We start from the raw sequence: 17,071 nt of genomic DNA, 5'->3' as shown, positions 1-17,071 counted from the left end.
TGGACCTGCAAATAAGCAGACAGATTCTGCCAACAATAAAAGACCCGCAAAAGTGAGTGGAATCAGCAAATCCCAGGGTTTCAATTGGAAAAGAAGTTATACATTGGAATCTTGCAAAGGAAGAAGAAGGAATTGACTCAAATTGTGATTTTGCGGGACGTTTATTAGATTGCTGGTAAGCTTATTCTGTATTCTTCGAATCTTGTCAACTTCACTGATCTCATTTCATTTATGTTTTTGTTGTATGCACATTGTTATATTTTAAAATGGAGTATTTGGTTGTATTCATATTACTTAGTTATTACAAGGAAATTTTGTTGATATGTTCATATTAAAGCTTGATTACACAAGTTCATGTATGGATTGCCATTAATGCATGTGTGCAACTAGAATTTTAGGTTGATGGGGAGTATGTGACTTTAATTGAAATGTATGCTGATCTGTTAATTAATTCATGTGATTACTCCACTATTATTTCCAATCAATGTTCAAGACAACAATTGGCTACAGACACAACAACGAATGTCGATAGGCAAGAAATGAAACTTACAATCATTGTATTTTTTTCAGGACACAATGCATAATTTTGTAAATACTATAATTTGAGATATCCCAATGCTTGCAATTGCGTAATGCAAAATGCACTGAGCAAAACAACAAATGTCAGTTAAGTCACTTTTAGATGATACAGTGTCGATAAACATATCAAAGACGATATTTCTGATCATGAATTCACGTGGGATTGCATCTGACGGTTATAAATAGGCTAAGAGTAAGAGACTCCCAAACGACTAATTATAAACTGGTCAAACATTGATTCTACGATCAATTTCGCCGGATCATGGATAACACATACACATTGAACACTATGACAGAGAAAGACATTCGACGAGGCATGAAATAGCACAGTAAAAGAATGTTGAACACATCAATCAAACGAACAGCTGACGAACTGAAACGAACTCAATATATATTGAGATTGAACTACGTCTCACCTTGCAAAAACAGGCATTTGAATCATTTTGCTTTTCCGATTTAGTTTGAGTCGTTAACACAATTGTTAAAATAAACACAGCACACTGCAAAAAAATGCAAACCGCTTTCCTACGTTGATAAGTCATGCTCTTGTCACATATTTACGCAGGGAGACCGGTTTATCAATGTTTTGAGGGAGCCGAACAACACCGAAGGGAAATTCTTACGCTAAAGTAGCTCTTCAATTATCCTGTCTCATTTTATATAATAGCTATCAGAACAGTCAATATGATCAATGTAAATGAATCAAATCTCTAATAGGGAACAGTATATCTATCCTTTGTATAATAGATTGTTAAATGAAAGATGCGCATTAATTGGAGAAACTGGGCTTAAAGTATACGTGGCGCAACAATATTCGAAACGAGGCGGGGATTCCCTTTGAGAAGGGGTTTTCTCGTTTGTGAAACGTGACCTCCAGCACATATCAGAACCAAAACAAACATGCGACTGTATCGTTTATTTAGAGGTGATAATGTTGTTTTAATTACAAAAGAAATACAGCAGTTTAGGCAATGTTCTTCTATTTTTAATTGATAACCTTTTTTTATTTAAAAAGATTTATTTTTAGAAAATTGGTGTGATGTCTAGTGAATGCGTTGTCGGCTTATCCGGTGTCGTGATCTAATGCCCGTGGTATTATTTATTCGTCATTTATCATATATCAGTTCTATATCAGTCATCGGTCTTTTTTAAGCTATTAACATCTGGACGTCCTTGATATTGATTCTCCACCTTCCAAAACAGGACTTCTACGTGTACATTATGCTTTATCTGTATCTTCTCTACGAAACGGCACTCTTTCAAAATGATGATTAAATTTGAGAATTTATTCAGTGACGTATATATACATACATACAAATACATACTATGTATGTCCCTGCTATATTTTGTTAATATACTGTAGATGTTTCAGAAATTGTCACCAGTAACCTATACTTAAATTCCACATAAAATGCAACTTGATATTCTAAAAATTTAGCTACTTTCACCCCCACTCAGGGGCCACCCACCTATTATAAAAAAAAGGTGAATTTAACAGTTTGACAATTGATGCATTGTAAAAACATTCTTATTGACTTTATCAAAATGATGATTTATACCTATAGTGATAATGTTTAGCATTGCATAGCGAGTACAAATAAAATGAAAAAATGAAAAACGGGATTCAACCCTGTCCAGCGTGTTGGATGGGTGTCGACTGCCCCATAAAGTATCCCCGAAGCACGTTATATTTGGTGGCAGCGACTGGGCCTGGTATCCTGTTGGGAGCCCTTGGATAGCATGAGAAGCACAATTATGTTCCTGGAGACTTGTTGGTGACTAAATAAGGGGTCTAGTCATGAGGCGACACCGCTATAACAACTCGGGACTAAGCTTATCGGCAAAGGGGGCTATGTGGGGCGTTCGTGGAGCTGCATAGTCAAATAGATAGCTTTTGTGGCTTTGCAGTTGAGTGTTGTGTCTGTATAAATTAAGTAATGTTGAGCAGGGTCAGCTCTTGGATGGGCGACTGCTCTGTATTGCCGTTGGACATTACAGGTTTAACATTGGTTCAGTTGTTATGACGGAGAACTAATATTAGCATAATTAAAATATATGCAAGCTGCAATTATACCTCACAGTGTTTTAGGCCAGAGATGATATATGACTGGTTTTGAAATAGTCCCAGATTTGGTTTTATTCTGAAAAGTGAAATTTGTTGTTTTTTTTAATATAACTTCTGATATATTCATTATACCTGTGAAAATGGAAAGTATATAGGTCACCTTAATTACTAGTAGCACAAATAGCAGGTATTTCCCTTCAGCCTAGAGGTAGGATGTTTGCCTTAAGATAGAGAGGTCACTAGGTCAAACACAGATGCTTAATTCAGTATATTAATTTGTCTACCCATCAATATGATTACCTACTGTTTTGTATGATACTAAGTTAAGATATTGAAATGTCAAGAACAATTCCTTTCCAAATCTGATAAAAATGTAAACTTGTGTGTTTTGCAGTAGCCAAAAGGTATTCACACAGAAGATGTTTCTGTACAGCTACACAAACGCAACCCTCAGACATGATGAAATACCTAACGGCTCGAATCAGAGCCAATGGTCCGATGTCTGTGGCTGAATACATGAAGGAGGTCCTCACAAATCCTGTGTCTGTAGGTATACCCATTTGAAACCGTGATATGCTATGTTGATATAGTTGTGTAATTTGCTTAGCTACATTTTCTGAAATGGTATCTAGATATATCTAGTAATATTCAGCTTAAGAAGGATCCTAGTGCACAATGAAGAAGCAGAAGAACAATTTGAAATTAAATTTGAAACTAGTGGTCAAAACAAACTAATTTGCCTAGTTTTGCATCTAACAGAGAAAAAAAAAAAAACCTACTATGGATAACTTTAAGATATTTTATTTTGTTCAGAGTCTGAGAGGCAAATTTACTTTTACCTCAAGTATATTCCTGAAAGTAATGTGGATTAATTTTAAGCACCTGCCCACAAAAATCAAACTTTATTATACCCTCCACAACGAAGTTAGGGGTGTAAACCGGAATCTGTCAATTCGTCTGCAGCTGTTTTAATTCCAAAATTTTGGTTGCCATGGTAACTGGTCAATACTAACATGTTTTTTCTTGTCTGGAAAACATTTCCTTAACTTGGGGACTGATTTTCACAAAACTTCAAAGGAATGTTAGGGAACATGTTGATGTGCATGCATGCAGATGTTTTAATTAAAAAAATGTTGGCGAACATGTGTAGATGTCTATGTAGCTGTTTTGCTGGGGTTTTTTTGTAAATGTTTTGTTGTCGCCATGGTAACTGTTCACTATTAACAGGTTTTTATTGTCTTGATAACTCCCAAAACCACTGGCTTACAGTTTCTAGTTTAAGTTCATAATGTAACTCGATCACTGTTAAGAAAGCCCCATATATTGAATATAACCTGTAGTTACCAGTATTCTTAAGTGTAAAAAAATTGTTGAAATAGTACTAAAAACCAGTCTTCTAGGATACAATACTAAGTTGGGTGAGTTAGAAAACCTGAAGCACACCTATATTGTAAGGCTATACTGCAAAAAATATTTTTCTAATATTTCCTGGGATCAATATTTCAGAGCATTGATTTATTTCACTTTGTTTCAGTAATGACTTTTAAAATGTTTTCGTTGACAGGGGTACTACATGAATAGAGATGTATTTGGACGTGATGGAGATTTCATTACTTCACCAGAAGTTAGCCAGATGTTTGGGGAGGTTTGTATTACTTTTCTGTAAGTTATGGATTGGAAAGTGATGATCACATCCATCATATCAATATATATATTTATCATATATTGGTATATGTATGTGTAAGGGGGCCGTAGTGGCCAAGTGGTTAAGGTGTCCCGACACTTTATCACTAGCCCTCCACCTCTGGGTTGCGAGTTCGAAACCTACGTGGGGTATAGTTGCCAGGTACTGGCCGTAGGCCGGTGGTTTTTCTCCGGGTACTCCAGCTTTCCTCCACCTCCAAAACCTGACACGTCCTTAAATGACCCTGGCTGTTAATAGGACGTTAAATAAAATAAACCAAACAAACCAAACCAGCGCAGGAGTCTGCTTTTGGTTAGTATTAATAATTAAAAATAACTTTCTATTCCTACTATATCAACAAAGTGTAAGACTTGAAGATCAGACGATGACTGTGGAACAGAAGTAGGTTATTATATATAGTTGGTATTGTTTACAGAGCTTTCGACCAATCAGATTGTCTCTTGCATACAGACTTTTTCCTTTCCACAGTTGATGCATCATCAGCTATCACGAACACTTTTGGTCCATTTTCTCATTTTTGTCACACGACAACAGAATAACATGCATTGCTATTTAAGGGTTCTATACCAAGGTACATTAAAGAAGTTTGTGTGCATTTGATATTTCAATCGGATTGAACTAAGTGAATTGAAGCTCAGCCCCACTTCTGACTTTTCGAGTCTTGCACCTTGTTGAGATAGTAAGAGTATAGGCTAATATTTTATTCTGCAGATACTTAACAGATGCCTGGTGTGTGTATGTCAATGCATATTGTGTGTATCAGAATAAATTGCGCTGTAGTAGGACTAGCACATGACCATTTTGGGTTTGTGAATATTTAATCTATATCACAAAATGGTTGTTTGTAGAAAATATAGAATTGACCTATACATGTAGATTGTTTATACAATTCATGTAGATAAGAAAAAATCTACAAAACCATTGTTTTTCCTGTCTATATATTTTGGTCAGAATCAAATTTGAAGTTTTAGTTAATTTAGTAAGGACATAAATGTAACAACCTAATGTTCTTCATTCTCCCCTTAATTTTAAATAACCCTACAAAAACATAAACAAAAACAAACAAATAAAAAATCCCAGTTTCAACCAGTTGGTTCAAAAATGGTTAGGAAAACACTGAAATGTACAGGTTGTTTTATTGTTTCAGCTGATGGGAATATGGTGTATCAATGAGTGGATGAAGTCGGGAATGCCTCCCTCCTTCCAGCTGGTAGAGCTAGGGCCAGGGAGGGGCACACTAGCTGATGACATGCTACGGGTAACACTCAATTTTAATTAAACCACAATATAGGGTTTATAGTTTAGAAATATTTCACATTCGGTGTTTTGACAGTGCAGTAAATATGGTACATTTTTAGTCTGTCAATCTGTCAATACCTTCTTAAGTATTTTCATACTTATTAAGTATACAGTGTATATGGAAAATTATCAAGAGAACCCGCCTTAACAGATTTTACAGCGAAATTTGTCAAATCTGAACTCCGGGTATTTTGTCATAAAACTGTATGTCATGTGACACCTTGTCTTATAGAGTTGATTTGATGGTTCCACAGGATGTCAGATAAGCCAAATTTTGCTGTCATATATATTTCCTGAATAGATTATTGATTTGTTAATATTGTTTTTTTGGGTATTTCTTCCATGTTGGATACAGCTCATGTATATATACATACATGTTTATATGTTGGTACTCTCTATTTTCTGCCCTGCAGGTATAGGGCGTAAGAATTGTACCTGCTGCCCCCATTGCATGATCGTAGGAGGCGACTAAATTTGGGATCTTATCTTTTCTCTTCTTTCTTAACAACTTTCTTCTTCCTAATGTCTCCCTTGACAATGCCTTACTTTTGGCCTTTAGTTGAGCGTTCGCCCCAGTGAGGAAGGCTTTGGGTTCTGTCCCCTAGCCGCGACATACCAGAGTCTTTAAAAATGGTAGTTGCTACTCCTGCTTAGCGCTCAGCATATTTGGAGTGGGACGACTAGTTCGCCTGTTGTCAGTATAATGTGACCAGGTGGGGTGTCCTGCTGGGTGTCTTCGGCAGTATGCTTCAGTGAGGTAGCACTATAAATCGGCAAAAGTTCCGGCCTACCACAAGGAGACTTAACACGAACATACCGCAGCCTCCCAAAACACACATACGCACTCACCACACGCATGCATGTCGCATGCACGGGAGGCCGTCCTTAAATGACCTTAGCTGTTAATAGGACGTTAAAAAAAATAAACAAACAAACTCTCTACAGTCAAACCTGCTCTGACGACCCCCTGTATATAACGACTGCCTGTCTATAACGACCGGTTTTAAGATTCCCCGTGAGATTTTACTATATAACGACCATCGGTATAGCGACTACCTGTCTAATGTGGCTAACGACCGGTGATTTCGGAACGGCGGTCGCTAATTTGTTTTCTATAGCGACCGATTTCTGTCAGCCATCTTCTGCTCTCGGCAGTCATCCCTCATAAAATCCCCGGAAAATTCAGACACATCCACCCTGGCTTGATTATACAAACAAAAGACCCCTACCACCTGTTAGCCTATAATTACTGTAGCTGCCCTTGCCTGGGGCTCGGTAAGAGAGGAGTCGGGTCACCATGCGTGTCGGTATTACATTGCAACTGTGCACAGGTGGCTTCATTTGACACGGTCAGTTAATTTTGTGATTACAACTAGGATACATCACTTCAATAACAAACACTGGTCATATCTGTCAACAAGATTTACTCATATGAAAGCCAATAATGCCTTTCTTAATCGTAGCTGTCGGTACTGGCATTTGTACTGCCGCCATCTTTAATTAGTCAATACTAATAAAAAGTCGTAAACTGACACAAATATCCGGATATTTTGGTTTTAAGAAGTAAGACTATAACACAAAATAATTAGTAGTAACACAAATATAATTAATTTATTAATTATTGTGTATTCTTTTTCTTTATTTATGAAAGAAAGGGAGATAATTTGATAGATACATATAGCATTATTTCAAAACAAAATATTAAAGAAAATTATCCATAAGACCATTTTGAGTTATATTTTGTGTTTGGGTCCACAAATCATTAAATATTAAACCCTTCAGATTTATAAAGTTTATGCATTTATTTAACTTCTGACTGGTCTTCGGAATGCCCTGTTCAATGACAATTTATTTATGACAGTTTTAAGTAAATTGGTTGGTGCAATAATTTTGACCTGTCTATAAAGGCAACCTGTCTATAGTGACCGTTTTTCTGCCTCCCCTTGGGCGGTCGCTATAGACAGGTTTGACTGTATTTTTAGTATATTATACAATTGTAACAGATTGCAATGATTATTTTTAGTATATTATACAATTGTAACAGATTGCAATGATAAATTAGTGTGCCACAATAGTTATCATAAGTAGACAATACTGAAGATGTAGATAGCACATTAAAATACTTGCAGCTGAATGTATTTTTATTAGTTTGGTGTAAAATAGGCTTTCTAACAAACAAGTTTAGTAACTTAATAAACTTATGTTTAAATGTTATCAATCAAAAATATGTTTTTTTCAGACATTTGCTCAGTTCCCCTCTTTTGGAGATAAAGTCAGTTTACATATGGTTGAAGTTAGTCCTAAGCTGTCCAAGCTACAAGAGGAAAAGTTAACAGGCAATCCTGGGATGAATGTAGAAGTCGACGTCGATAGTACTCCCTACAAATCTGTCAAGTCTAAACATGGACCCGAGGTCAGCTGGTACAAGGATCTACGAGATGTCCCTAAAGGGTTCTCCTGTTACATAGCTAATGAATTCTTTGATGCTCTGCCAATATTCAAATTTCATGTAGGTATCTGATATATAAATTCTTTATAGATTAATATATATTAGATTTATGGTTACGTTTTAGATCACATGGCCCAAAGGGTTGGTGAGCTTATGCCATGGCGCAGCGTCCATCAATATTTGCTTCTAATCCCTACTAATCAAAAAGTCATGATTGGATTTTAATCAAATTTGGTCAGAAACATCCTTGGGGAAGGGGGACAGATTTTGCATAAATGGTATTTCTGATCCACCTGTGGCCAGAGGAGAGCTAGGCGGGGGTCCAATATGGGAATATGAGATAAGTGCTTTAAATTGGTACTTATCATTAAGTCATGAATGGATTTGAACCAAAATCGGTCAGAAACATCCTTGGGGAAGGAGAACCAACTGAGTCGGTCACCATGTGTGTCGGTGTGCTACATTACCACTGTGCCTAGGTGGCTTCATTTGACACGGTCTGTTAATTTTGTGGCTACAACTAGGACACATCACTTCAAGTACAAACACTGGTCATATCTTTCAACAAGATTTATTCACATGAAAGCCAATAATGCCTTTCTTAATCGTAGCTGTCGGTGCTAGCATTTGTACTGTTGCCATCTTTAATTAGTCAATACAATGTACAAATAAAAACTGCCACAGATATTTGAGTCAGAAAAAAAAAATCTTTTGGTTTTAAGAAGTTTGTTTATATCACAAAATAATTTGTAGTGACAAAAACATGATTAATTATTGTGTATTTTTTCATTTATGAAAGAAAGGGAGATACATTTAATAGTAATATTTCAGAATAAAATATTTTTTAAAAAGTTACTTTTGTATCCATTAGTCTAAGACCATTTTGAGTTATGTTTTGTGTTGGATTCCACAAAACCATGTTTTATTCTTGGGTTTTTGATGGAAAAGTCTTATTAATAAAGATTGAACCATTCAGATTTATATCAAAAAATATTTATAAAAAAATAAAGATAAAAAGTGTATGCATTGATTTGACTTCTGATAATGTTAAAACTGACTGGTCTACTGAATGCCATGTTCAATCACAAGTTATTTATGGCAGTTTCATGTTAACTGGTTGTTGCGATAATTTTGACCTGTCTATAAAGGCAACCTGTCTATAGTGACCATTGTTCTGCCTCGCCTTGGGCAGTCTTTATAGACAGGTTTGACTATTTTTTTTTACTAAATTTGTCAAATCTGCTACCAAAAAAACTACAATGTGTATAGAATGTATAGGGCACATTTGGCAACTGTACTGTAAAAGGACAAATATTTCCTGGTCCCAGTTTTGAATACAAAAAGAAAATTGTTGATGTAACTATAATTCTCTTTGTTTAATGACCATTATCTTCTCAGAAAACAGATGAAGGATGGCGTGAAGTTATGATCGATCTAAATAACAGAAAGCCAGATGAAGATGAGATAACTGCCGGTCAAGCAGACGCCGACTTCAGATATGTCCTAGCAGGTGGCCCTACCATTGCATCAAAAACATTTCTAAAGGTACAAAATAGCTATACTGCAAATGTTAATTGGGAATAAATGTATATATATTATTCATGATTTTGCTCTAAGTTAGAAATAGGCCTGTTCCTTGTACCTACAGGATACAAAGTATGTTTGAGTTTACTACCTAGAACCCATATCATTTTTGATAAATAATTTACATACAAAATGGACTGGAAAGCCAACCATGCATAGGTGTACAGTAATGGTGATTATTTTGAAGCAGTTCAGTTTTCAAACTAAGAATAAACATTTGCCAAAACTTATGTATTATTATGTAATTCATTTGACAAGTTTGAACTATCTGAAATAGTGTCAGTTATAAACAATCAGAGTTCATTAGCTAGAAATTATGGTTTTATTGAAAAAAAAAAAATTGTGTTCGAATTTTCCTCCAAATCGAACTGACCAGAGGTTTACCATAACTATTATTTGGAAGTTGTAAGAGTATTTTGTACCAAAACACTGATATTCTGAGCCCCACTCGATTTGCACTCTTCTCCTTCTAGAATATATCTTCCGGTCACTCGATTTGTAGCTCTTCTGCTTCTGGAAGATCTTCTACCTCTTCTGTCTCGAAGCTGGAAGATTTATCTTCCAAGATGGCGGCGACCATGTTTTAAGTGTACGAGTGATGAGTTTCACCAGAGAAGGATTTATGATACATACATGCACATGTTTGTCATAGTGTTTGAGAAAACTTAAAAACTTGTTTGTTTTGGGTTAAATTCTTTTGGTTTACTCGATTTACATATAACGGAATGCATCTTGTTAGAAGGCTTCTCTTCCGAGAAGAGTGCAAATCGAGTTGGGCTCGAGCTTACTTTTCAAAGCTCACAGATTCAAAATTACAAGTCAATGGACTGATGTAAATAAGACAACATTACCAGTATGTGTACTTATGTTTCATATTTAAAATGTATCAACTTGACACATACCTTGTATTAATCAGTCATGTTGGCCCAAAAGTACGTAGTAGACCACCTGACCACCCATGCTTTATATTGATATTCCATCAGGAAACACATTGTTATCATCAGATATTTCTACCATTATATTGTATAGTGTCTGATAACAGTCTTGAACTTAATGTACTGTATAGTGTTATCTTAAGTATAATATGAAAAGTCTTCAGATTTATTGTGAAATGATAACCTATCGCATCAATTTCTTTTTTTCTTCTTTTTTTTTTGTAACTTATATTTTTTATTCAATACAATGATACATGTACATTTTAAACAGCCAAGAAAAGAGAGAGAAGGGGAAAAAAAGGAAAAATGGGTGAGATGATAAAGGATGAATTGGAATTTTTCATACCAACAAGAGATCTCTAGGCTATTATATGTGAGGGACAAATATAATATGTATATAGAGGTTACATAACGAGTGGATATGTGAGGGACAAATATAATATGTATATATATATAAATAATAATGTAAAAAAGAGAAGATGAGTAAATAGAACTAATATGAACACTAATTAACTGTTATAGTTCTATAAGCCTGTTCCATTTCTTCCATTCTTTCTCAAATTTACATCTGGCCTTGTCACCCTTACTATAAACGATAAAATTTTGCACTGTGTAGTTGTCTCTAATCAATTTCTTTGTTATTCCACTAGCATATTGAGCCAGAAGATCCTCGCAATCATGTAGAGGTGTCGCCAGTGGGCGGAGTCGTCGTCATGGAGTTAGCCAAGAGAATAGCAGAGGAAGGAGGTTTTTCTCTCATCACAGACTACGGGCATAATGGTGACAGGACTGACACATTTAGAGTAAGTTTTAAAAAATCAAATCTGCTGTCAGTAGCTTGATCTGATTTCCGCCATTTTAGGCACCATCTACTGGGGGTGATTTAGCATGGTAATGGTGCATACACAAACAATTTTGACTCGCAGGTGAAAATCTTGTGTTTATGGAGGAGTTGGATGGTGGTTGAGAAAGCTTTTTCTCCCGTTTATCTATTCATTATGGTAAATGCATAAGTATGTGGAAGAAATCTGTTTTAATTGTCATATGCAAACTTATATGCTTTAAAATTTCAATTAACATGAAAATTGGTGTGAAATATGATTTACTCAAACTGCCATAACCAAGTTAGTTGGTAGGGGGTAGGTGATGTTTTTGGAAGGGGAATTAAGTCAGTTTCTGTACCAATCAAGAGGCAGTGGAAAAGACTGCCTAATTAACATAAAAAAAACTTGCATATGGACATCACATCACTATCGATAACTCCTCTGGACTTGTTTTTGGGAAGAAGATTTCCAATAATGATTGTTTCGATGTGGAAATTTTGCAGGCTTTAGAGGTAGCATGTATAATCAGTATAGTTGACAATATTCCCATAATTTTTTTTTCAAATTAACACCAGTTTAAAAGATATTTCAACTTACAAATTTAGAACGTTAATAGGTCAAGTGAAAACTCCTCTGAAGACCTAACAGTTTGTAAAAATTCGTAGAAATTAAAATTCACTAGATTTGCTTGCCAGTAGTACTAATATATATATTTGTAGGGGATGTAATATATAAATATATTATATTAAGCAGCAAGCACTGAAATTTGTTGTTTTTTTTTGTTGAGGGGGGGGGGGGGGGTCCACATTTGGGTAGGTTTATCACTTCAGTGTTGCCACTTCGCCAAGGTATTGTGAAGGAACATCAATGTTGATTTGATGTTAAATATTTTAATATTGTGAATTACAGGCATTTAAGAATCACAAACAACATGATGCCCTCAAGGACCCCGGGACAGCTGATTTAACAGCAGATGTGGACTTCTCCTACCTATGTACAATGGCCAAACCTAATGGTCAGTTTCCCCGATGCATCAAGAAATGAAGAGAACGTCCTCATAGACTAAAAACTGCTTTAGATAAATATCAATTGTTTGCAAGAAGAATAAACAAAAAAGTGATAAAGATCAGTATTTTAATTTTTGAAAACAGTAAATCTGTTTATTTGAGAGAGGTTTTACTTCATTGATTCAATAAAAATTCATTAAAGCTTTCAAAAGTGTAGGCCATTAATATAAAGTTAGATAATATTCATCTAGTTATGTATGATGGATATCAAATTCCATTTCTATGGAGCAGAACAGCAAAAATCTGTTACCCCGTTCAAGTTACATGTTACATGTACATAAAATGTTGATAAATAGGTTGTTTGTTTATTTGTTTTGATACAAATGTAATAATTTACCGTTTAAATTTGCTGCAGCCAGAGCCTTTGGTCCCCTATCCCAGACTGAATTCCTACATAACATGGGCATTGTTGCCAGACTACAGGTAAGGTTACTATAGGTTGCAGTATATAGCTATATATAAACTAATAATGTACAGATATTAGAGCAGTTTTCATATGTTACGGTCCAAGCTGGTCAGATCAGAGTTGTTCTTTTATTTGGAAAGGACAGACTTAGTGATTTTATGTTGCTTGTTTATTTGTTTGTTTGTTTATGTTTTACGGCCCATCAACAACTAGGGTCATTAATATTTAGGGCAAAACAATATACTATCGGTTTTTTATTTTTAAAGTTAAAATCACATAAAATTTGTCATTTTTAAAAGCATTCGTATTGTATATTTAGATCATTTTGATAAAAAAAGTTGGTTAAAAATGGTAAAATATATATATGTACGAATAGATTATGTGAATTTTGTGATATAAATAGAACGTCAACGAGAGTAACGTAAAAGACATCAAAGTCTATAGAATAGATCAATTTCTTTCAAGTAGTTAAATATTGTTTTCGAATCCACGGAACTGAAAAGGGTTTTCATATCCGGGACTCGAAAGTATTTATCACGAATGTGCTTGAAATCGGAACATTCTATTAAAAAATGCTCCACCGTGAACCGAGCATCACATGCATAATATATTGGTGGGTCTTCTCGTTTTAAAAGGAACGAATGAGTAGGATATGTGTGCCCGGTACGGAGCCGAGAGAGGACGATTTCCTCTCTACGATCCTTCCGACTTGGTGCTGATATTTTAAGTTTCGGTTGTACTTTAAAAAGTTTGTTGCTCGTCTCGAGAGACCAGCGTTGCTGCCATTTACTCTGGATGGCAGAACTAATTACAGGTTTGAAATCTGTATATGGTATTTTGATATTTGTTTGTTGCAGATGTAACAGAGCGCATGATAAATTAAATTTAAATCACTGCCTCCGCTAGGGATCGAACCCGGGACCTCTGGCTTACTAGTCTTATGCTCAACCGATCGAGCTAAAGAGAAGACCTCTCTAGCCGAGCGGTATATTGCGGCTAGTATTTACCAGGGTTACACAGATTTAGAGCATGTTTTGCTAGGCGGTCAACAAGTTTGTTGCCTTTAATTCCGACATGGCTCAGAATCCAAAGTAATGTTATTTTGCATTTTTTTAAGATACGAGATATTCGTAAAACAAGGTTTTGTATTCATGAGTATATTTTTTGGATCTCGTAATTGTAAATTCTGAAGGACAGATAGAGAGTCTGAACAAATGATTGCCTTTCTAATGCGTTGTTCATCGATATGGTCGAGGGCCAAATCTATGGCACATGCTTCTGCAGAGAAAATAGAGACACCATCTGGTAAGCGGATTGAAGAGCAATGGTTGCTTCCAGATGAGCTTTGACAAGCACTTTCAAGACATGTACAGCAAGGTTTATGCCTGAAATATGTTACCTATGATAAAATTGACAAACAAGTTTTCAAACGAACAGACTTAGGGTTGATTATAGGGATGACGAGCTGTATATATGACTTGTCAAAATTATTTGTCCAATGTACATTGATAGCATCATTTTCATGTATAGGTACATTGTTATCGTCATTTTGATGTATAGGTACATTGATAGCATCATTTTGATGTATAGGTACATTGATAGCGTCATTTTGATGTATAGGTACTTTGTTATCGTCATTTTGATGTATAGGTACTTTGTTATCGTCATTTTGATGTATAGGTACATTGTTATCGTCATTTTGATGTTTAGGTACAATGTTATTGTCATTTTGATGTATAGGTACATTGTTATCGTCATTTTGATGTATAGGTACATTGTTATCGTCATTTTGATGTATAGGTACATTGATAGCATCATTTTGATGTATAGGTACATTGTTATCATCATTTTGATGTATAGGTACATTGTTATCATCATTTTGATGTATAGGTACATTGTTATGGTCATTTTGATGTATAGGTACATTGTTATGGTCATTTTGATGTATAGGTACATTGATAGCATCATTTTGATGTTAAGGTACATTGTTATCGTCATTTTGATGTATAGGTACATTGTTATGGACATTTTGATGTATAGGTACATTGATAGTATCATTTTGATGTTAAGGTACAATGTTATTGTCATTTTGATGTATAGGTACATTATCGTCATTTTGATGTATAGGTACATTGTTATCATCATTTTGATGTATAGGTACATTGTTATCGTCATTTTGATGTATAGGTACATTGTTATCGTCATTTTGATGTATAGGTACATTGTTATCATCATTTTGATGTATAGGTACATTGTTATCGTCATTTTGATGTATAGGTACATTGTTACTTCAAACTAGACATTCCATTACAGGGGTTAATCAAGGATTTGGGGAATACTACCCATTATGTACTTTATGGGAAATGAATGGCCGCAATGTCTTAAATCATTCTTTAAATTTGAACATTTTACAGGTATTCTTTGCTATAATTCTTCATCAAAATTTAGGGTATTTCCCCTGTTTTAGAAAGATTTTCCCTTGTTTTGGAAAAAATTTCCCCTGTTTTATGTGATTTTTTCTTGATGGGGACTTTGTTTTTGTTCAAAGGGAAAAACACCTTCAGTGGGGAATACTACCTAATTTCGGTAGTAAAATCAGCCTAGATTAACTTCCGACTGTTACATATTATTATGTTTGCTTAAAAAATTGGTTTACTGTCGTTCCATCACCAACACTTTCATATACTGTGTACATGTAAATTGTACTTAGTACGCATTCGACTGTTAGTCTCTTCAATAATTTGTCTTTGATATTTTTCAGATGTTAATCAAAAATTGTGAAGATGAAGAGAAAGCAAGAACATTAATAAGTCAATATCAAATGTTAACAGACCCCGAGAAGATGGGAAGTAGATTTAAATTCATGGCTTTATTAAACAGTGACATTGAAAAGGACTACGTACCATCAGGGTTCATAGATCTGTCCCAGCATAAACCATACATTAACGAGTCACCAAAGGAGGAATGACAATATGTAAACATGTTTGTTGTGATTGTTACATTATAAAGTTTTACACTGGATAAGTAATGTGGATGTTGTAAGTTATTTGACATGTGGTGACTGGAGGCATGTTGTTTTGAAGTTCACAACCAAGGAAAGAAATCTTTTTAATAAAAAGATGCCTGTTTCTGAAATTTAGTTTTCCCATAATTTTCATTTTAATTTCGTTAACAAATAAGACAAATCCACTTTAATCCCTTTAAAGTGGGACAAGGATTTACATCTGCATTTTAGCACAAACATTTTTGTTGGAGGCTTCTAGGTGCTGGGTATCCTAAATCTTTTGCATCGTCCTTCGTCCATCCGGCCAGCTGTTTGACGTCAACTTTTTCCTTTTAGTTACCACGTCTTCTTAATTACCAAAAGGCCCAGGGACTTGATATTGGGCCTAGCCTGTAGTATGCTGGGTTGAAGGGCTACCAAGTTTGTTCGGATGAATGAACTTGACTTACATTCAAGGTCACATGGGTCAAATAGGTTTAAATCTTGAAACAATGATTTTTCATTAGCCATGAGACCTGATATTAGACCGATAGTATGCTGGAATGAAGGGCTAGACAATTTATTGACATGAATAAACCTAGCCTAACCTTATATTTGAATAAAGAGGTAATCAGCATTGTATCTGCAGAAATGACCAAGATCAACTTCAAAGTTGTTGTAGAGCAGGTGAGCAATACAGGCCAATTGTGCCTCTTGTTTTTTTATGAAATACATTTACAATCACAAGACATTTACATATATCTACTTCTTACATTTTCTGCACATATCACATTGAAGAAAATACATGTATACACACCCACACCTCATTCTCACACATACACAGCCATCGTATGTACAGTATAGAACTTACTCCTTTATCATAGGGACTGTGATGGCTTTGTTGGTTAGAGTGTTGACCACGTCGCCTCAGATGAAGATACGAGGTGTGTGGTTCGATGCTCCCTACCTATAGCAGTATTTGTTTTTTGGAAAGCTGAGAAACAGACTGATTTGTGCCGTCTTGTTTGTGGCTTTGGGTAAGTCACTTTAACCTAATTGCATTGGATGACCTGCGACAGGCCTCTCCTCCTGCTGTTCAGGGAGGTAGACACTTTCTACTACAAGGAGACCTGGCCTTCTAATGAAACTGACTGTTTACAGGGCAATAAACCTAA

General features: G+C 35.2%; 2 protein-coding genes across 3 annotated transcripts in view; one reads left to right on the top strand and one right to left on the bottom strand.

The window, feature by feature from the left end:
- The window catches only part of LOC117323263 (ERO1-like protein alpha), a 51,224-nt gene extending 50,050 nt beyond the window's left edge, over positions 1–1,174 (bottom strand). Inside the window, exon 1 of the mRNA XM_033878378.1 lies at positions 996–1,174. Within this exon, the coding sequence (XP_033734269.1) occupies positions 996–1,121 (126 nt within the window). The 5' untranslated portion in view covers positions 1,122–1,174. The remainder of the gene's footprint in view (positions 1–995) is intronic.
- A 216-nt stretch (positions 1,175–1,390) lies between these two features.
- LOC117323262 (protein arginine methyltransferase NDUFAF7, mitochondrial-like) lies at positions 1,391–16,048 on the top strand. Of its 2 annotated transcripts, none has more exons than XM_033878376.1 (10): positions 1,391–1,504; positions 3,039–3,190; positions 4,209–4,289; positions 5,497–5,607; positions 7,888–8,157; positions 9,496–9,642; positions 11,267–11,419; positions 12,350–12,455; positions 12,863–12,930; positions 15,675–16,048. In XM_033878376.1, exons 1-10 carry the CDS (start codon positions 1,480–1,482, stop codon positions 15,879–15,881), a joined length of 1,320 nt encoding a protein of 439 aa, XP_033734267.1. In that variant the 5' UTR covers positions 1,391–1,479; the 3' UTR covers positions 15,882–16,048. The 2 variants fall into 2 exon arrangements, with proteins under 2 accessions (XP_033734267.1, XP_033734268.1); XM_033878377.1 differs by lacking the exon at positions 1,391–1,504 and adding an exon at positions 1,655–1,671.
- Positions 16,049–17,071: the final 1,023 nt, after the last annotated feature.

Source organism: Pecten maximus, chromosome 3 (genome assembly GCF_902652985.1).
Source record: "Pecten maximus chromosome 3, xPecMax1.1, whole genome shotgun sequence".
Classification (NCBI taxonomy): domain Eukaryota; kingdom Metazoa; phylum Mollusca; class Bivalvia; order Pectinida; family Pectinidae; genus Pecten; species Pecten maximus.
Note: the sequence above shows the minus strand (reverse complement) of the source record. Positions and strands in the feature narration are given on the sequence as shown.

What these genes read in the sequence shown, in the direction of transcription:
- LOC117323262 (XM_033878376.1), top strand. Translation starts at nt 1,480, where the DNA reads ATGCGACTGTATCGTTTATTTAGAG. An exon ending in TTAGCCAGATGTTTGGGGAG is followed by an intron (nt 4,290 to 5,496) that starts GTTTGTATTACT and finishes TTATTGTTTCAG; the next exon opens with CTGATGGGAATATGGTGTAT. An exon ending in GCATTGTTGCCAGACTACAG is followed by an intron (nt 12,931 to 15,674) that starts GTAAGGTTACTA and finishes GATATTTTTCAG; the next exon opens with ATGTTAATCAAAAATTGTGA.